This window comes from Drosophila ananassae, chromosome 2L (genome assembly GCF_017639315.1).
Source record: "Drosophila ananassae strain 14024-0371.13 chromosome 2L, ASM1763931v2, whole genome shotgun sequence".
Classification (NCBI taxonomy): domain Eukaryota; kingdom Metazoa; phylum Arthropoda; class Insecta; order Diptera; family Drosophilidae; genus Drosophila; species Drosophila ananassae.
Window position 1 is genome coordinate 19,050,056 of NC_057927.1, and position 20,733 is coordinate 19,070,788.

The following is a 20,733-nucleotide window of genomic DNA, read 5'->3' on the forward strand; positions in this document are numbered from 1 at the left end:
TGGCGACTCACGAAGACCTGTTACATATAGCTAGAAAAATAGCTAGACTACCACCACTAACATTGCCCATCCGATATTTCAGCTGCACAAGCCGAAATTTTTTATTTTTCTTGCCAAAGTTTAAAGTTTTTCCCTGAAAATCCAATTCCCTAAATCATGGAAACCACAAGCTCCAGTCCATTTAAACCGAGGCAAAAGGACAAGGACGAAGGTAAGTGGAAAGACTGAGAGTTTCAAGAAAACTGTCCAGGCGAGATGTGCCGGCACATCGTACCCCCTTTGGTACCTTTTGATAACGCGTGTGTTTGTGTTGGTGTTGGCGTGAACAGCCAAATTAACGTTTAAGGTATGCCTGAGTTAGCCCCGCTTAATGCAATACCATTCACTATGTTGCTCTTACAGATACCCGTGAGGAAGACGATGCGCCGGCGGCGGCTGTGGCTGTGGAGCATATGGACACCAGCGGTGAGCCTCAAAAGAAACTACTCCGATTAAGCGAGACCTTTGAAAAGCCACAGGCTGTGAAAGAAGTCCGCTTGAACGACACCTATCAGCAGAGGGAACTAACCGAATGGCTACAGTCTGCTTGGACAAACGAAAAAACCGAGACAAAGGAAAAACAGACTGGTGCTCAAGTTTTTGGGGATCCGTTCCAAATATGCTTGCTACCCGAGATGCTGGTCCAGGGCCAAAGCCAGTCGTTAGTCGCCGAAATCACCCAAAAAGTGCAGTGGTCGAGGAAGCAGATGGACCTCTATGAGTTCTACCAGAGCACTGACCTCTCCAACATGCCCAACTGCCGACTGCTCACAAACTTTCTGCAAGTGCTTCGCAAACAGGTGCGACCTTGGCTGGAGAAGGTTACAGGCCTCAAGTTGGACTACGTTTCTGCCTCCTGCAGTATGTACACTTGCGGTGACTATCTTCTTGTCCACGATGATTTGCTAAAGGACAGGCAGGTGGCTTTTATATACTATCTGACGCCGTGGGAAGGAGCGGAAGAGTGGACAGACGCGCAAGGAGGGTGCCTGGAGATATTCCCCAGCGATGAACAGTGCTTTCCGCAGTTTCCGGTGCAGCGAAAGATAGCTCCAAAGGATAACCAGTTCGCATTTTTTAAGGTGGGATCGCGATCCTTTCACCAAGTGGGAGAGGTGACTACCTTCGACTACCCTCGCCTTACTATAAACGGTTGGTTCCATGGAGAGACTAATGAAGCTTTCGTAGCCGATTCCCTCCGTGCGTTTCCCCGCCTTCGTTACCTGCCGCCAGATAATATCAATCAGCCGCCGCTGGGCCTGCTTCTGAACAATGTTTATTTAAAGAGTGCCACACGACGAAGCATCCAAAAGCGGATCGAGGAGAACTCCGAGATATGTCTGTATGAGTTTTTTAAACGAGAACGGTTTGAAATGGCTCGGTCGCAGTTAATGGCGGACTCGAACACCTTAAAATGGCGGCGACAGGGTCCTGCGAATGCGCACAACTATGAAGTACTAGATCTATCCACAGCCAAAGGCACAATCCAGGAGCTGCTGCAATTGTTCCGTAGCCATGCCATGTTTGACCTTCTGCGCGACTTCACAGACCTGGATTTGGCCGGTTCGGATGCCGATCAACCCACCTGCAGTGTAGAAATCCAACGGTGGTCGCATGGCAATTACACTGTGCTAGGCGACGGACTGGTTAGTGAAGAAAATACTCTGGACCTTGTCTACTACCTGAACGCGGCAGATGGGGCGGCGGTAATTACATATCTTTCGCCTGACTCTGAACTTCCGGAAGAAAAGGCTCCTGGGGCCAGCAGGCGGATGGAGTCCGAAGGCGAGGATGAGGAGGACGAGTCTGTGCTACTTACCATTACCCCAGTGGACAACGCTTTGAATATAGTTTACCGGTGCGAGGGTACAACAAAGTTTACCAAATACGTGTCGTGTAATACGCCCTTGGAAAAGGGACCTGTTTTTGTTATATCCTGCAGTTACAAGGAGTAGCTTGTGGCCCAAAAATATCGCGCACAATGAGCTATATTTACATACATACCGTTCTAATGTACAGAAACTATTTTACCGAATAAAATCATAAAATCATGCTTGGTTTAGTTTTTTAATATATTCAACAACCAACAAAGATCAGCACTTTTTAGAATGTGAAACACTGATTTAAAACTAATTATTGAATTTTTCAGACAAGTTTCGGATTGGGGCAACAGTTGCCTTCATAGTGGTCATCATTGGAATTGGCGTACCTATGTGGTGGCACACTACCACCGTATACAGGTGAGTCGACCACATGCCTGGTGGCCTTTACCAAGTTACCAAGTTAATCTTTATTTTTTTTGTGCAGAGTTACTTTGCCTTCTTCAGAAATTCTTAGCCTTAGTGAAGCTCCCATCAAAACGGCAGTGAAGGTGGCCATTTACACAAAAGAACTCAGTCGGGGCCAATTGCTTATCAGTGAATTGGAAAGCGCTTTTAGCGACAGTGGTGAGTAACTGGCCTAAAAGGTTAGTCGAAGATTTTAAGACCCAACCTATTTTAGATATTTGGGTAGTGAAATTCAAACAACTAAATGCGACGGCAAAGATCCAGGAAGCTCACACTCCGGCGGTCTTGGAGAAACTGCTCTTGAAAGAGCATCCTCAGAGAGTGGGAGATTTTATGTTGATAGAGTGGCCCAATCTACAAGAGGAGCTGCTGCTCACAACGGAGCGCTCAGCTTTGATGAGAGAAGATACTTGTGGGTTGATTATGAAATTTAAAATATGTTTTCAATTACAATATTTTGTAAATTCTTAGCTGCCAATAAGATAGCCCAACTTTTGCACTCGAAGATCCTCCAAACATATCGTATCAACCAAATATTAAGTACAGATGAGCGAATGGGGACCAAGTCAGAGGCTCCGCAGCCAGCTTATGATGTGATTGTATCAGTGCTGAATCCAAAGCCTCGCCTGACCCATGCTCAGTGGAATGTTGCCATGGCTGTGAGGAGTAAGATTTAAAAGAGTTTTGGTCTAGGTTTTTTTTAGTAATATTATTTATTTTTACTTTACAGCCTACATTGAGCCTTGGCTGGCACAAGTGTCCGCGGTGTCTAACTATACGGTTCGAACACAGTGGAAGTACCGTGTGTCCATTGAAGCCGATCTGAAACAGGTGCGCGACCAGGGCCGTCTGGGTCGACACTACGCCCTCCAGGAGTCCTCCCTGCCTCATCTGCTCACCTCGATTGCCCAGAACCTGAGTGCCAGTACCACGGATAAACCAGCTATCAATCTGGTAGTCTATATTCCACCCTGCCACACAGCTCCTTTGCACATTTACAATAGCAAGGATCAGCGGCTAACGCGGAACGGTGTGGATGCCTTTATTTCGCCTCCTTGGGGTGCATTCATCATCGCCAATCCGCCGGAGCATGTGTGTCTGGCGGCGCTCAATGATCAGGAACCGGTGCCTTACTATGTTAGCACTACGGACAACATGCAGATAATGTTGGATCAGCTGCACAAACTCCTCGATATCAGTAGCGAGCTGCAAATGGACGGTGTCAAAGTGGTGGACATTGAGCAACTGGAACCGCGGCGCTGGGAGTATGAGTCCTACCTACGCCGCACTGCTATTCGTCACATATCTACGGCCAGCAACACGCTTCAAAGCCTCATTAAGTTATTGGGTAAGCAGACCCCGTAAAATGTATATTTTATAATTGAAGAAAACTATTAGTGGCGCGCTTCCTTAACTGTTGAAAGATAAAGATTCACATCTAACTCATCCGGCCTAAGATATAAAATACATTTATTTGTTTCGTCCGCTGTCCATTTTATTTTTCCGCCCGAAAATGGTTCATTTTTGAAACGACTTTCAATGCCAAATCGTATTATTTATAAATTCATGATTTGTTGCTTAAAAAAATATTACAATGGATTCATTAGGCTTTATTTTAAAGCAATTAAGATATTATGACTTTACCTTAACGCCGCCATAATTGGACCCACTTAACAAATATTTGCTTCCTTCTCGTGTTTAGATCAGATCAGCTATATTGTGATAGACGACGATGTGGGTGCCGCCATTACGAAATCCTACGCCGATATTCTGGGTGCCAAGGCCGCCCTGGTGGAGAACCGACTGGCCGACGCTTCGGCGCTGGCCAAGCGCGCCTTTGTGGCCTCGGAGCGGGGCTTCTTCGACCCGAGTCTGTTGGCCCAGTTGTACTTCCCCGACGAGCAGAAGTATGCGATCTACATTCCACTCTTCCTGCCCATTATGGTGCCGGTGCTGAGTTCCTTCAACATGCTTCGCAGTGTGCTGCAGGCTAGGCGGAAGGAGAAGCAGTCTTAATCATCCCGCAATCAAAAATAATTTATACCACTTAGCTCTACCTATTAAAACTTTTATTTTTTGATAAATTTTTACGATTTTTGCGGTTTATTTGTATTACTTCTGCCTTATATGGTAGTACACGTCATCGTTTATGTCCGGCGTCGATTTCTTCGTAGTGCCATCGAATATATTCATGCTGTAGATAGCAGCGCACAAAATATATGTGAAGAGTAGTCGGGCCAACATCTTCGACGGGCCGTGGGGTAGCCAAAGGACTATGTAGATTGGACTTAATATTTTCAAATGAATTTTGATCGGGTTGATTGGTCAAAAATTTTGACGTAAAATTCTCTATTATTATTTCCCCAGATTCAATTTCACCTCGAAGCCTTGGAGATGATTAATCTGCAATTGGTGTGGGTGTGGGTGGCAACAGCAATTTGATGTCAGGGCTGTGGCTGCTGTTGTACGCACCCCTCGAGGCAAAGCGCAGTCCGCTCAGCGTGTGAACTGCGGCTCCGGCTCGTATAGGTCAGGTTCAGCGGCGGACGACGCATTGGCTGCCGGATGAATGTCAGTCGAGACAAGAGAGCAACAGTCACGCAGTCCAAAGCTAAGCCAGAATATGGAATACTCTTTCTTAAAGGTTCTTAAAAAATCATTTAGAAAATAATGTCCTAAGTTAAGATATTATTAATCTTTGACTTTTAAATTCTTAAAAGCATTTATAATAGTAAGTCTATGAAATATAGAGGAGAAATAGAGTAGAGTAGGAAGGTTTTTATTTGAGAGTGTTGTTTTAACCTTTAAGAAATAAAAATTAAAAAAATATTCAAAAATGCTACGCTTTACTATCTGAGGATTACCCGTCTTCAGACAGTGCCCGCACAATTTCATGCCATTGCAAAAAAGCAAATGAAGAAAAAGAAGCAAATACGCGGCTGTCAAAACTCGTTAAACATGGAATTCAATTGGTAATAGGCGTCAGGGGCAGAGGGCGGGACTTGGCTGGGAGGAGAGGTCGAAGACGACGTCGGCTTCGGCGTTAAAAGTAAATAGTTAATTTTTAATTGCTCACGGCTCGTTGGCTCTTGGCGGATGCGAAATGGGACAGGCCGACAGACAAAAGTGATACTCGTAAACTGAAAGATCTTCGGCATACCCGAACATACTTATTCATCAAGTATTTGTCTTTTCAAAGGTTAAATATTATTTTAATGAGCCGTGCTTGTGTTGCAGGCAGGGACTTCAGAAGAGGCACAAACCTTTTCTCCACTCGCCGGAGACTGAGATGGAGATGGAGCTCTCTGGTCGCGGCTCCAAGACCGCAGAAAGGTCAACAATGTGACTTTTAGCGATCGCCAAATGCCGCCAGCCCGCCAAGTGGCTTTGTGTCATGGTTTTTGTACCGTGCCATGGTGTGGCATATAGGGTTAAGATTTGAATCCGTGTTCAGACTGGATATCAGATATATCTAAGCCCACTAATTGCCAGGCCGCAAGGGCCATCATCTCTGCATTTCCGGGCAACCGTAAATCCCATTTTCCCACACGCACTCCGTCACGGCAGAAACCGCACGCACGGAAAAAATCAATTCACTTAAAAGCGGAATCCAAGTCGATGTTAAAGTTTAGGCCGCAGTTAAGCCAGAGCCGAAGGCTAGCACCGAATAACGAAACTAATTTTGATGCGGTTGTTAAGTATTTCCAAACACCTCAACCGCTTAAAGTGGAAAATGGGCAGAGGAGACTTTGGCGATTTGGTGAAGATATGAAGATGTAGCCCAGACAATAGCTGGACGATGGACTGGGGCACTCGGGCCACGCCACTTCAGTTGAATGCAACGGCACAACAAGGCGTGTAATTAATAATTGATTGAGCCGCATTTTCCCAAACAATGAATGACATGGCACTCGGGGCGGCGATGGGATTCGATTGTACAGCTGCAGTTGGCCACAAAGAATTGAAGAATTTTTTGGCCAAAAATGGCACAAAGTACACAATGAGCCAAGTGCTGCACGTAGAAAAAAATATGGTATTGAACAGGATATTTATTGATAAATAAAATACTAACTAGTTTTAATCTTTATTTATTTTGTTTTAAAGAAGAACGAATCCTATCCCAGTCTCATTTTATGTGACTTCCTTCAAATGGACCTTTTTTCCCTGTGTGGCCCAAGGAATCTAAAAGTTTTAGCCAGAGTAGACCCGCTGTTTGGCCAGGTGTGCCCATAAGTTGGCTTATATGGTTTTTGCACGTAAAAGCAGCATTGCAAAATGTTTACTGCTGCAATTGTAATCACTGCTGACCAAAAGTGCAGTATCGGTACTTGCTACTTGCTACTTGCTACCACTAATGCTGCACTGGTTGATGCACTTTTTATAGCTCTGGTGCATTCCCACCGCTAAGTGAAATTAATAAAAATCGCAATCGACTTGGATGCTGCACCAAAAACGTCAATGCGTCTGCGCAATTCACATAATTTGTTTAATTAATTACGCCAACACATTTTCATTGCCTGCCTATTGGGTAATTCCAGTATGCCGTATGCCAGACGAATCAAAAGTGATGTGATTTTTCACATAAACCACTCGCAAAACAGAAAAACACACTCGCACCGTAACTATAACAGCCATTGAAAGCCGAACTGATTTGGCAGCTTTCGAAAGATTCAGCAGCCATCGTCAAGGTGGAAGTAGATGGATGCTGCAGTTGCAGATGCAGTTACCGGTGCTGTTGCTGTTGCTGATGCAGTTGCTATTACCCGTCAGCAACATTCTCAGCATGCGCCAAGGCCACTGGCATTTTGTCTTCATATGCTGACTCAAGATCTAGCGTGGAGGATCCGAATCTGCAACATTTTGTGAGCGGCAAGCTGCAAGTTATACTAGTAGCAACTGGCAGTTGCCACAATTTGTGGCAATTCGTTCTCCATTCGCCGCCGGACCTGGAAGACTCCGGTCTAGTCCGAAATGTTAAGCGAACAAAGGTCATTTTTGTGTGGACAGGAATTGCAAAATACAGGAAACAACAGAAAATATAAACAACTGGAAATCTAAACTTAAATACTATATAGCTATTTAGCTAAAGAAAACAATTACGCGAAACAGAACTTCCTAAAATGAATGTTTAATGCAAAACCTGTTGCATTAATATATTATTTTTTTATGGAAGATATTCTTTAAAGACCACGGCATTGATTAACTTCATACATTCATACATACATTCCAACAATTAACCAATTTGTTGCAGCTCAATAAAGTGGAAGCGGTATCGTAACTGAATATAAAAGTAAACACTCGACATCAAAACTATCATCATCATCATCGTTCCCTTGCCTTTGCGATTGGCAGCCATGGGAAAGAGACCTCAGTCGCTGCTATTGGCTGGAAAAGTGTCGAAGCCGACAAACCCAAGGACGCTTATAAAACAAATAAAGCGAAATGTATTATACAAAAAAATATTACTTACCCTTACCGTAGTTTGACATAAATGCCAATTTAAATGCTGCAAAACGCATAAATCAGCGATGAGGCTGCTCTAGTCGTTGCTGTTGCTGGCGAGTCTCTAGATGTTGCTGCTGTGGATGTGGCTATAGTGCCTGGCTGGGATTATTGTCGTGTTTTTTGGCAAACAAACTCTCAGCAAGTGGCGCTCCTCAAAAACGTTTTTTGCGCCAAAATGTTTACTTCAAACGAAATTTGAAGAAGACCCAAACTATTGCGGGCCGGGTTCAGTAAAAGGCAATGCTCAGTATGCTGGTTGGGGGACAAAGTTGCCGTTTAATTGAATTAACATAAAATAAAAGTTGTCGGAAAATGATAATGTAACCTTACCAGGTCCAGGTCTTTACATCCTGGTCAGCATTAGTCGTCTCTGCCATTTGGCATTTCAATCAGATATTCTTGCCAGAAGAATCACGAACAATGCCGCCACCGCCGCCGCCTAGCTTTAAAGACGCAGACGACCGACCCGTAAGCTCATTAACATGATTACAATGAAGATTCGACTGCATAATAATTCACACATATTCCAACATCCACTAGCAAATAATTACGAAAAGTGCATTTGTATGGGCATGCAATTAGTCACAGAGTCCGCAGCAAAAGCAAAACAGCAACACCAACATCGAATGAAAAAGCAAAAGCATCTGCAAGTTGCAGCTTTGGATTCTTTACCGCCTTCCCATAATTTACCAAATATTTTTTATTATTTATTTTTTATTTCGCCTCTATGTAGATGGCTTAGCAACTGCAACTGAAACTGCAACTGCCACGGCAACGGCAACATCTACGTTTATAACATTTTCTCACGTTTCGTCGTGCAGATTTCGGCACAAGTTGCGCCTTGGTGTGGCATGAGATCTGAGTGGTGTGGTGGTGCAGGTAGGTTGCAGTTGCTTTCTGGTGGTGGCTGCATTGGTGATAATGATGATGGCGGTGCAACGGGGGTGGGCGGCTAATGCACATTTTATGCAAATTTTAACTGCAGCATCTTGCAGTGTGTTGGCTTAGCTTATGGCAGCTTAAGTCGGTTTACGAGTGCCAGTAAATGCAATTTAGAATGCTTGAATCTATTGACTGTCAATAGGCGCAAGCCTTAAACCTGTTTCAATTTATGCTTTTTAAAGTTTACATTACAAATTTAAAACTTTGGCTAACTGAGAATAATATAAAGCGTAATAATTTAATTGTAAATGAATAGAAAGAGTTAAGTCAAGTTCGTTGCCTAAGTCATTTGATTTAATGTATGCATCTCGAAAGAAAATGATAAATATTTTAGCTTGTGAGCATCTAAATTAGTAAGATTACTGTAAATTATATATATTTATTATAAATTAGTAAGTATATTCTTTTAGATGCTCATACTTTTGAACCTGGAATCGGAATTAAGTTCGTTTCCTAAGTCATTTGTTTTGATTCGCACATTATGGCAGAAAATATTAAATATTTGAGCTTGTGAGCCATCAAATCGATATTAACTTTCAACTTTTGGGTCTAGGATCGGAAACAAGTTCGTTTCCCAAGTCATTAATTTTTATATAGGATTTTTACGAGTTGGGCTTGCGTTTTTGCAGATTTTCAAATAAAAAATGCCGCATCACGGCAATGCGTCAAATTAGCCAGCCCGGTCCGGACCGTTCACTGACCACTGACCGCATGTCCGGGTGTCCAACTGCCTGACTGACCCAATCCGATCCGCTGCCCAGATCCCAGAGAGTCACAGTTGAGCGGCGGGATTTCGCAAGCGTCGGCGTCGCATCCATAAAACTGTAAATTGCGCAGCTGCGTTGCCGTCTCCATTTGCGGCTGCCTTTGCCACGTGCAATCCCAAACCCAATCCACAAAAATCCCAATCTCAGCGAAATTATATGTGTGTAAATGCAACAATATATGTATATAAATATTGTATGTGGTGTGTATGCAATTTCTTATTATGAGCGGCTCGGCTGGCAGCGGCAAAAGGTTTTCCGAGAGTATGCACTTTATCAACGGGAAAATCTGCTGGCAGCCCATGCTCATTGCTGCACAATTACTCAACGACCTGGGATGGCTGGCTGTCTGGCTGCGATTCCAATTCCCAATCCCAATCCACCTCCTTGGCACTCGTTAGTGGTTGCTTCTGCTTCTGCCAGGTTTTTGGCATTTTTTGGCGCGTTGCTGGATGGGATTGGGATGGAAATGCCACCAAACCAGAGTCAAGAGCCGAGTGTTGCATCTCGAGATTCGAGAGTTTGCCCAGGCGCATCTTCAGCTTAATTGAATTTTTGGTTGCTACTGCTGGTGAATGCATTTACTGGTGAATGCGGCTCCCACACGTTGTGCAAATGCTTTCGGCACTTTTACTGCATTAGAGCTTACATAATGATTTAAAAATTAAATAATTTACCCAAGCAATGGATGGATATTCTGGCACTTGTACTTTTAGCTTGTAACTGCCAGGTGGTACATGGAATTCGTGTCTTTGTCGGCGGGAGCACATTCATCAATGTCAGTCCGCGTGAAGTCCGAGGCCGTACGAATTGATGTTTATTTAATTGTAAGTGATCGCTAATTAGAATTCAATCCGTTTAGATGCTGTGTAATGCCACAAAACTCCAATTCGTGTTGACCAAACAGCATCTTTGAACAATTAAGCTATGCACAGAGAAATAATTTTATTTTGAAATTTCAATGATCTCAAATCATCTCTGCTGTACAAAACTTACAAAACTTTTTCGATGTGTGTAAAAAAGAACTCATTAGGTACTTCCTTGTATACGTCGTGACATAAGATATAAAGGAATTATTTTTTATAGAAGATAATTTATTAAGAACTTGATTGAAACCTTTCAGATTCGTGAGCTTTATAGTTAAGATTCCGTGAATTTTAAAGTTGAAGAATAGTTTATGGTTATCACAGTCTTTGTTCCTTTAAAAATGAAATTTTTTGATTCGATAATTTTTGGCTGTGTGAAAGTTGGTTCATTGGGCACTTCACTGGCACTTCCTTATTATTGGCCTTTCCCACGCAGAGGGCACCTAGCCAGCAGCAGATCGCGTGAGTCATTGGCACACACAGGAGTTAAGTTGAGTTGAGTGGAATCGTAAAGCGAACATTTATTACAAACAGCATTACGGCTCTTGCACAATCCCAATCTCAGCAAATTAGAAAGATGGCGGCCATATGCCACTTCCCACAACTTTTTGGCAGATGGCTCCGTCTTCGTTTCGGGCTCCAACCTCGGGTTGAAAGTCATCCAGTCACCCAGGTACTAAGCCCCAGCTCGTCCTCTGTTGACATTTTTTGCCAGTCGGGGGCAGCCATCTGTTTTGCATGACTTTGGTTTTGTCTGCTTGATTGGCCTTTTTTCCGGCAGGCAACCTCAACTTTGAAATGCCAAGCTGCCAGATTGCCAGGTGACAGCTTGAGGTTGTTCGCCAGCATTCAGGGCATCCAGCCCTCGCAAAAATATCTATATAAATATTACAGAAGAAAATCTGTCTAGCGACGCCCAAGATCCGCTTAAGATCGCTGGCCAAGTAGCAGGCGTGTAAATTCCCACACTGCAGCAAATGCCGTTTCAGCTCCCAGCTCCGTGCCACACTCACCCATATACACATAACCGGATTGGCGGTGGCATCGCGACTTTTGCCCCGACATGGCACAAACAACAACTAGCAGCAGAAACTGCAGCCGCGGCAGCCGAGGCAGATGGGGCAGCAAATGACAAAGCCCCGCCACGGCTATGACATAATACTAAGCGGAAGATGCAACCAGTGAAGAGTGCACTGGGAGAAATTGACATCCTTGAAGGGCATAAGCTTATCACAGCATAAGTATGTTTATATTTGCCATAATATATAAGTGAATAAAATAATCAAATGATTTAAACATTACTGATAGACCACAATCTAGAAGAAATTCCTTGTTAACATTCCAAAAATGTTTTTCCACCAGTGCATTTTGGGTGCATATAATTGAGTTTTTGGGACTTGAGGTGGGGGTGGGATAGTGCTTGCCCATAATCATGTGATGGCCCTGCGGCCAGTTGACGTAAGTGATGAATGCAAGCGACTCCTGCCACACACAATGCAGCTAAGTACGTGTCATATGGTCACACGCTGCGTATGCGTAATTTGCGTTAAGCATACGCCAGCGAGTCCAAGCCGAAAAGCCAACAGAATCAAGCAAAAGCACAAACACAAATACATGGAAAATCAAAAGCACAGACACGACCACGAGGCAGGCACGAAGATGGCAGCGAAGTTGGATGATGGCTGCTGCGCTGCCGACGTCGACGTTGCACAGTGGGCTTATACATAAAAATTCAAGAAATTATTGACCCCTCTATTAACCCTCATGATCAGGGATAGAGCATTTTAATTCATTATTGTTAACTGTTTTAGCTGCTAATATATACTGTTACTGTTTACTTCGCATTTCAGCTTACCTTGGATATACCAATTTTTCATAATTTTAAATATACATGGTAAACTTAAAATAGAACTTAATACATTATTTAAAATTCCTCGTTTTTAGTTTAATTAGAAATATATAAAATAATTGTGATTAAAAGAGTGACAAAGAATACCTTGTATTTTTTAACGTTATTCGAAATACCATCAGATTTTCCTACATTACGGTAGCATTTTTTGACTTTAGTGTTCATTCCACTGTACATTACTGACGCTGCTGCCTTTGAAGCTTGCAACCGCGATGGGCTCCAAGTGGTTTCCTTTCGCTTTCAGAAATCATTTCGCTTCGACAACGTGGACGATAAAGTCACAGATCGCGCATCGCAGCGCCCGCTCTGCCGCAAAACCCGCCATCGTCTTAGCCAGCCTCCTCCGTGCGGTTCGTAGTTCAAGTGGTTCTTCTGCCTTTTGTGGCGACTTTTGTGCTTTTCCGCTGTTTGCCCAGCCAAGTGAGGCAGCCGCTGTGGTGCCACCACCAAGCTCTCAACGTTTCGCTGCACCTTCTAAATGGGTTTTCCGTAGTTTTCGCACCTTGCGAAACACATTTCGTACGCAATTTACATACACGATCGAAGTTTGAAGAATTTTGTTCGCTGCCGTTCATTTCCTACATGACGGACAACTTTTTTGGCATATTCGCCATGGAAATGAATCGCTCGTTGGTGATGATTTTCGTGTTAAGTTAGTGAAAAACAAAAAAAAACCTACAAAAAACCAAACGAAACGAATCGGGGCAAAGAAACATACATCTTGTGCTGTTGGGAGGTTTTGCAATCAAAAAACCCTTCCAATACCTATAATGAATTTTCTAGTGTTGTGCCTATCTTGTTTTGCAGTGCGATCCATGTGAAAATCGACATTAACTTTTAGCTTAATTGCTCTGGATTAACATATTGGATATCATCTCGACATTGGATAATTAGAATCAAAGGATATGTGGAGCTTTGATTGTAAAATGATTGCCTTCCTTTTGGGTGAGTGTTATTTTAAATATTATATTTAAGATTGTAAGAGATTTTTTTCTTATAAAAAGAAATGCTAGAATTTACTAGAATATAGAATAGAATACTAAACAGTCTGTAACAACTATTTTTTCTAGTTATAATGCAGCATTTATTATTCAACCTCATAGTCCTAATATCTACTTTTTAGATCCTTTTTTATGTTTAATAGTTTGGAAACCTATTTTGATAAATGGAAGTATTTATTTATACGCCTTGTTGCAAGAGCTTAAAAAACGTATAAATTAACTAAAAAACATATTAGATTTCGTTTAAGGGCTATACTTTCCAACACTTTTACATTTAACTTTCAAAAACCTTTACTTGTTTAGGTTCGATTTGCGATTAGCCTTTTTTTAAATCTCATATTTTATGTTAACATGAAAGATCCCATATCAGCAGAAAATAAAAAATCGCGTGCTCATTAGGTCTTTTTTCGACATATATATTTATTTATGAATATAATGCGATGATTCAAGGTCCATCGCCTCATCGCTAAAGAAATTAATGGGATTCAATGAGTTTCATATCGATCACATTTGAAATCAAGCGTAATTTGGCGGGCCAACCCCCGCAGCACTGGCGCTGGCCCAAAAAATGAAGACAAGGCTGAGAAATGGCAATTATGGCTAAGAGTGGGGCATCAGCAGCATAATTACCATACTGTAAATTATCTTTTAAGAGTGAGAGTGAAGTGGCCGACGCCCAAGCCAAAATCGGTGGCTCTCAAGGGGACTGCTGTGTGAGACTCACTTAAGTCCATCCGATCTCTGTCCAAATTAGAGATTCCACCTCCAACCGACCGAGCAATTGAATTCCGTATTCGATTCGAACCATCTGGATGGAGGGACAAAGGCATTGCCTTTGGCCAGTCATAGTTCACTGCCAAACAATGGGAGGAAAGTAAAATTTGAAATTCACTTGAATTAAATGCGAATCACAGTCCCCATTTTGTAGCACAGCGTCTTTCTTTTATTCGACCCCAGCTGGATGGCTGGTTTTCTTTGTTTTGCATTTTGGGGCTTCCTTTAAGTGTTTTTCTTTTCGGAGTCAAGTTTTTTTCCTTCATGATGAATGGAGGGAGAATTATGCAATCTAAGAGTGCAATTTGTACTCTTGTACTCCGAGTCTTGGCCAGCATTGGGTTCTGCAATTGGTGTTGAAGTTGCAAATTGGCGTTGCCTTAATTGCAGCACAGTCAGCACAGCTCGTCTTCCGTTGTCTGAAGAACCAAATATGTAAACAAAAAATACATCAAAATAGAAAAAAATAAAACCAAAAAGAGAAGATCAGAGACCACAATGATACGTTTGGTAATTAGCCTTTGAGCTTTTAATGCCCAACACGAGTACGACAAACGTAATCCATAAAAATTGATTGACTTGGCATTTTAATTGCCGGACCCTCATGTGGATCTTGGTTTGTGACCACATACGGCTGATCGACCACATTGGTTGCTGTGGGAATGCTTGTCGGGCCACAATGTTAATGATGTCTTTTTGGTATCACAAAATACCAATCGATGCTGCTCCAAAAACAAAATAATAGCAAATAAAAAAGCGGCTTGAACACTCGCAGAACTCAGCCTTGGAGCAAGTGCTCCGACACACATAAATCACGAGCTCGTCGCTCGTCGCAGTCGCAGTTGTAAGCGAAAGTGATGCGGTGGCCCGAAGGTCACTTGACCAGGTCAGCAGTCTAGCACACTAGTTCCACTAGCACTTCTCTACTCCATCCATCTACTGCCATTTTGGAGACCAAGTGACCAATCCTAACCAGATCACGATTTATGTTTTTTTATTTACTTTTTTTCTAGCAATAACGGCGGCGACACTTTGGAGCAACTCCGGATCCGCTTATGCTCAATTGCTCGACGAGGACGATGACCTGGCCTTCGGCAGACCATGGCCCACATACAGCCTGCAGAACATGCCGAAGACACAGTTCACCTGCCACGACAAGATCCTGGGCGGCTACTACGCCGATCCGGAGACCCAGTGCCAGATGTTTCACGTGTGCGTGAAGCTGCCCGGAGTGGGGGTAAGTCCGAATGTTGTTTAGATGCAAGTGCCACGGGCTGAGATCGGGGACAGCAGAGGGTCGCTATGAAAAGCTTACATTTATTCTATAGGATTTTATTCTTATTCTATTTAATTTTAATTTTTTTATCGAGAATAATTTTATAAAGAATATTATAATATTAAAGTAATTTGAACCTTGATTACATTAGCCCGGAAGTGCACATAATTAAAAATTTAATAACATTAGCATTGAGTAATCAGCTCAACCCAGAGGATGAATTTTCCGCGCCCACCACGCAATACCAGACATCACAGCGCTACAAATCGAAAGACTCAGGCAACGAACTTGATTAGAGAAGACATCACGGAAAGCAAAGTCCCAGCTAAATGGCAAAGTGGCATCAGCCAGATGCGCCGGGGAATGTGTGTGTCTGTGATGGCTTCAACTTCGTGACTAGTTCGGATAAGGAGGTTTGAGACGACTTAGCGACTGTGAGACTTTGCGACCGGCTGACCTTTAGTGAGGGCGCTCTTTCTGGGGAGCTGAGTGCAGAACACTAGCGATTTCCACCGGGTTCTTCGACTGGATTCTCTGCGATCTTTCTTTCATGAGCAGCCTGCAGCTCCTGACAGATGGCGTCAAATGTGTCGGACAGCTGCTTCCGCTGCTGCAGTTCCTGCTGTTGGATATCCGAGATCTGTTGACGCCAAAGACTGTGAAACATGTTAGAGTACTCCGAAAGTTTTTGCTTGAAGAAAAGTTTCTGCTCCTTGAGTTCCTCGCGGGTATGCCATAGCTCTGCGCTTATGGTGGCTAGTTCACGATTCTTCCTCTTAAGTTGATGCTCCAGGATATTGTGCTCCTCCGCCAGTTGGCCAATGTTGAGCTGTATCTCCTGCAGCTGCACGATGCTATCCTTTGCGGCTAAGCCAATCTCTTCAAGCTCGCACTGGAGTTGATAGTTATTCTTGCTTTCTACCATTTTAAGGATTTTCAACTCCTTTTCCTGGTCTTCTTGCTTCATGTTGTTATCCTCCGGCTGGTCTTCCGAGCTTTCGGATGACTCCAGACTGTCAAAATATTCCGCCAGCTCTTCCTTTTCCAGGGTCAGCCCGAGCACCTTATTTTTGAGGCAGCTGTACTTGAGGCGTTCGTTCCTGTACTTGCCCCTCCAATCCTCCGAGGTTAGTTCCCGGCAGTGGGATTCAAACGGATAGCTGATTACTACGGTTCTCTCCGAGTCACCCATAAGCTGCTTCAAAATCCGGGTCAGCTGAATGTTGTGGTACTCCATATGGGTCTTTGGCGAACTCTCCAAAGCCTGCAGGATATTAACGAGTGTGTCCAGAGGCAGCCCTAGGCTCGAACTCCTTGTCCGCTTGCGTAAAAGGAGCAGGTGCAGTATTCCGCAGCACTTCCTGCTCTGCCGCACATGAACGGTGAAGACAATGTGACGGTCCTGGATACTTTTAGGCATGGTTTTTAACATATAAGCATGAACTTCTTCCGGGGCTGCCACGAAATGATCATTTGAGCTGGGGTTGCCAGGGCCTCCATTGAAATGTCCAAGACAGTTGTCGGTCTCTCCCGACAGCGCCGAGTGTGTTATCGTGACATGCAATTCCTTTTTGGCCTCCAGAGAGTAAATGCTACTAAAGAGCGTATCCAGGATTCTATTTACCATATTTTCCGCGTCCTTTGTCGCCCCTGGAGTACCCTCATCACAGAGAATAACTGGTCCCAGTCCGGAGCCAAAGATCTGATCCATCATTTCGGCAACCGCCGCATCGCTGACCTCCTGCTGCGACTGATTGGCCGGCCGGGAGAGCTTCCGGAAGAGCAACACTCTAACCTCTTTCCGCATGATAGAAAAGAGCTAAACAAAAACAAAAATATAAAAAAAATTAAAATGTGTTATGTACGCGATTGTGAGTGGCTCATTGAATAGATTTTGTATCTGTCAATTAGCCTACTGTTTACTCGAGAACCCGATCGAGAACGTTCACTTTGTCACCGTGCCACCAGAAGCGGAGTGGGGGGAACGGGCTCCCCCGCCATGTGGCAAATGTCAAGCGGCCAAGTGGCAAGTGGAAATGCCAAAGTTTGCGGCAGGCAAACGCGACTGCTTCTTGTTGCCGTGGCATTAAAGTCGCCAAACAAGGAAGCCGCTAATGGGATGCATGTATCTTTAATGCACTGTGAAATCTTAAACGAAACATGAATATATTTAATTATTTTTAAAACGAAAACTTATACATTTACCTAAGCATACTTTTAGAATTTGTAATAGAACTTTTTTTTGAATTCTCACTATGAAAATGTTCCAGTTTAAAGTCAACTTGTTTTAATTAACAGAACAGAGTTTTGAAAGTGGAAGGGGGTAGCTTTTCACGTGACTCTTGCAACTTTTGCAGCTGCTGCCATTGACTGGCTTTTGGCCTTAATGCTTTTCATTCAATATACTTTTTTTTTTGCTTAATCGAACTCACTTATAACATTGAATTTTGCATGTTGTTCTGCCTATCTAATGGTGCTGTTTTTGGTGCTTGATGCTTTTTGGGGGCAGCTGCTACACCGAAGAGTTAATCCGTTTGTCCAACAGGTGCAGGACTACCGCTTCCTCTGCCCCAACACGACGGCCTTTGACCAGGAGCTTCAGATCTGCGCCAACTGGGCGGACGTGGACTGTGACAAGGCCACCTCCCTCTACGACAAGGGTGATTTGAACGATCTCTACCGCGGCGTGGATGACAGCAAGGCCGCCCACGAGGAGGAGGCCACCTTCCACCTGCAGCGCGCTGAATCTGGTAAGAAGAGATCAGTGGTGCAGCCATGAACTCCAGCTGGTGGCTTAATTCAACACATCTGAGCTTTGATATAGATATGTATATGACCCAGTTAGTTTTCTATCTTCTCAAGACAAAGTCTAAATTGTGAGCTACGAGTTCCTAATACTGTTAATAGTACTTTATAGATATTAAACCTAATAAGTAACAAGTAATTTGATAATTTTTGACTCTAAAGCACCATCTTGAAAGAAAATGAGTCTTTAATTGAGTTATTTCAAACATAGCTTTAATGCTTTTCAAATTTTAGGCGATGTGCGTCGCTCGAAGGAGAACCACAAAAACAACATCAACAATAACCGCGGTGCGGATCAAAAGTCGCGCCCTCGCCACAATTACGCTCAGGCAGGTGGCAGCTCCGCCGTGGGTACCAGCTCCAGCTCCAGTCCCAATTTGGAGATCACGCAACCCACCAGGCGACCCATTTCCACCTATTATACACCGTCAACATTGGGCAGCACCAGCACGACCACGACAACCACAACAACCACCTCAACGGAGAGAAGCTATTACAACCATAACAACAACTACAATACAAATTACAACAACAATTACAGCAGCAACAATGACGACTCGAAACGTAAGATAGACAATGGCTTCTCAGGCCAAGAGATGCATTGCCCAAAAATTAATCACAACTCCCCTTAACCCATCCGCAGAAGACGTAGATGATATCTTCAAGGGTTCCCACAGTTCGCACTTCTTCTCCAACCGGCACGGAGGTCGGGAGTACGACGAGGAGACGCCCTCCTCCTCGTCGTCATCGTCACGTCCCAAGCCCAATGACTTGGGCGACTATCAGCGCAAAACAACGCCGCGAGTCACGCCCTCGACCCGAGGACCCAGACCCAGCACCACCACCTCTACCACGCCGGCGACCACAAAAGCCCTGAAGAAGATCACCCTGCATGCCACGTTCAACACGGACTTCCTGGACTCGAAGGTCACCACTCCACGTCCCAGTAGCAGCATCACCAGTCGGTTTAGCTTCGGTTCCAACGACTTCGCCACCCAGGAACGGATTCAGCCCACAACATACAATCCAAATAATGGCAACTACAGGTTTAAGACCACTCCGCCACCATCCTTCTCCTCTTCGACGAAGGTCACGGGCAAGGGTGTCCAGGACTTTGATAAGCCACGCTCCAAGCCCACGGTAGCGATTGTACGGAAAAAGTTGGGGCCACAGGAATCGAACTACATAAATCATAATGAGTTCGCTGATCTGGCCAAGCCCCAGCCATTCCAGGCCCAGGGGCAGGTTTCAAAGAAATCCAACCAACTGGAGCCACACTATCAGAGGCACAAGCCGCAGGTGACCAGAGTGGGGGCCCAGGAGCCAGCACCCTTCTCGGCACCCAGCTCTAAGCCAAGATCTTTCACGAGTCGTGGTAGTATTACCTACAAGGCCACCACGGAGCGTTACGCAGATGGGGAGATCTATAACCCAACCACGGCAGTCACACCTAAGGCCAAGGAAGCCTTCACGCCGACTACCTTCCGTCCAACCACCTACAAGAAGCCTTATGAGTCCTCCACTCATTTCACCCACCGTCCCGCAGCGCAGTTGGTAACCAAGAAGTTGGCTGCACCGACCTCTCCCGCACCAACCACTGCCAACCCCTACTACAACGTGGACGAGGACGACGGCCAGTACCACCCGGAGCTGTATGAGAACGACTTCCCGCGTAACCGTTTCAAGTTCTTGAGGAACCGCTCCTCTAGTTCCACCTCGACTTCAACCACCAGTGCTCCGGCGATCTCCAGCAGGCAGCCCCACGGTTTCCAGCAGGCTCACAGTCACCTGAAGAGTCAGCAGCAGTCTATCTACCAGAGGGAGCGCGAGAGGGAAAAGGACTCGGATCTCTCCGACGAGGATGAGCTCTTCAAGACCGCGCAGTCCTTGAACTTTGGGGCTGCCAGCATCAACAAGCTGAGGGCGGACATCTATAAGGCGGAGAAGACCTCGCAGCAGTATAACTCGCAGTACAGTCCCCAGCTGGCGTCATCTAGTCCGCAGGCCAGCAGCACTAGCACCACAACAGCCACCACCACTACCACCACCACAACCCAACCACCTAGCACCACCAGGCGACCCACGACTCTGAGGACCACCAGTACAACGACTGCTCCGAGTCAGGAGGCCAAGAAGTCCGTGAAGAGCAAAAAGGAGCAGCAGCTGGAGAAGAAGGAAAAGGAGAAGCCAGCCGGAAAGCGGCCACCACATGCGGACGAAGACACCAGCTACGACTACGCCTACTACGACACCGATTGAGCGGGTGAACCAGCTCCTAATCCTAACTAACTACATTCCATAGAACACCCATTTCCGGATACCACATCTAGCAGCAGTTACATAGGTGCCACAGTATTTTAAAGACAGATCCGACACCCACTCCATATCCCATTACATAACATTATCTTATCCGGTTTATCGCTTCGACATCCATTAACACTCGCGTACATTCAATCAATAATCAGTTTCAGTTTCAGATGCGTTCTAATGAATTTCCATGCGTGTATCTAGTTATTTAAATAAAGCGAATATATATTTTTAGTCGTTAGACAATTGTTGGAATT

General features: G+C 44.5%; 2 protein-coding genes across 5 annotated transcripts; both read left to right on the forward strand.

Moving 5' to 3' along the window:
• The first annotated feature begins 20 nt into the window (after positions 1 to 20).
• LOC6501449 (prolyl 3-hydroxylase sudestada1) lies at positions 21 to 4,629 on the forward strand. 3 transcript variants are annotated; one of them, XM_014911565.3, is made up of 7 exons: positions 26 to 211; positions 2,189 to 2,279; positions 2,347 to 2,486; positions 2,542 to 2,739; positions 2,799 to 2,993; positions 3,058 to 3,675; positions 4,030 to 4,629. In XM_014911565.3, the coding sequence occupies exons 1-7, from the start codon at positions 157 to 159 to the stop codon at positions 4,341 to 4,343; spliced, it is 1,611 nt and encodes a 536-aa protein (XP_014767051.1). In that variant the 5' UTR covers positions 26 to 156; the 3' UTR covers positions 4,344 to 4,629. The 3 variants fall into 3 exon arrangements, with proteins under 3 accessions (XP_001955281.2, XP_014767051.1, XP_014767050.1); XM_001955245.4 differs by lacking the exons at positions 2,189 to 2,279; positions 2,347 to 2,486; positions 2,542 to 2,739; ... (1 more) ...; positions 3,058 to 3,675; positions 4,030 to 4,629 and adding an exon at positions 403 to 2,092 and having other exon boundaries at positions 21 to 211; XM_014911564.3 differs by lacking the exons at positions 2,189 to 2,279; positions 2,347 to 2,486; positions 2,542 to 2,739; ... (1 more) ...; positions 3,058 to 3,675; positions 4,030 to 4,629 and adding an exon at positions 403 to 2,092 and having other exon boundaries at positions 205 to 346.
• Positions 4,630 to 12,536: 7,907 nt separating this feature from the next.
• LOC6501450 (mucin-5AC) lies at positions 12,537 to 20,710 on the forward strand. Of its 2 annotated transcripts, none has more exons than XM_014911566.3 (6): positions 12,537 to 12,663; positions 13,121 to 13,258; positions 15,102 to 15,325; positions 17,874 to 18,114; positions 18,404 to 18,733; positions 18,813 to 20,710. In XM_014911566.3, the coding sequence occupies exons 2-6, from the start codon at positions 13,219 to 13,221 to the stop codon at positions 20,426 to 20,428; spliced, it is 2,451 nt and encodes an 816-aa protein (XP_014767052.1). In that variant the 5' UTR covers positions 12,537 to 12,663; positions 13,121 to 13,218; the 3' UTR covers positions 20,429 to 20,710. The 2 variants fall into 2 exon arrangements, with proteins under 2 accessions (XP_014767052.1, XP_001955282.2); XM_001955246.4 differs by having other exon boundaries at positions 17,910 to 18,114.
• The last annotated feature ends 23 nt before the right edge of the window (positions 20,711 to 20,733 follow it).

Bases quoted from the DNA above. Each gene is read 5' to 3' on its own strand.
- LOC6501449 (XM_001955245.4), top strand. From the start codon at position 157: ATGGAAACCACAAGCTCCAGTCCATTTAAACCGAGGCAAAAGGACAAG. The intron at 212-402 runs GTAAGTGGAAAG...TTGCTCTTACAG, and splicing joins GCAAAAGGACAAGGACGAAG to ATACCCGTGAGGAAGACGAT.
- LOC6501450 (XM_014911566.3), top strand. From the start codon at position 13,219: ATGTGGAGCTTTGATTGTAAAATGATTGCCTTCCTTTTGG. The intron at 13,259-15,101 runs GTGAGTGTTATT...CTTTTTTTCTAG, and splicing joins AATGATTGCCTTCCTTTTGG to CAATAACGGCGGCGACACTT. The intron at 18,734-18,812 runs GTAAGATAGACA...ACCCATCCGCAG, and splicing joins CAACAATGACGACTCGAAAC to AAGACGTAGATGATATCTTC.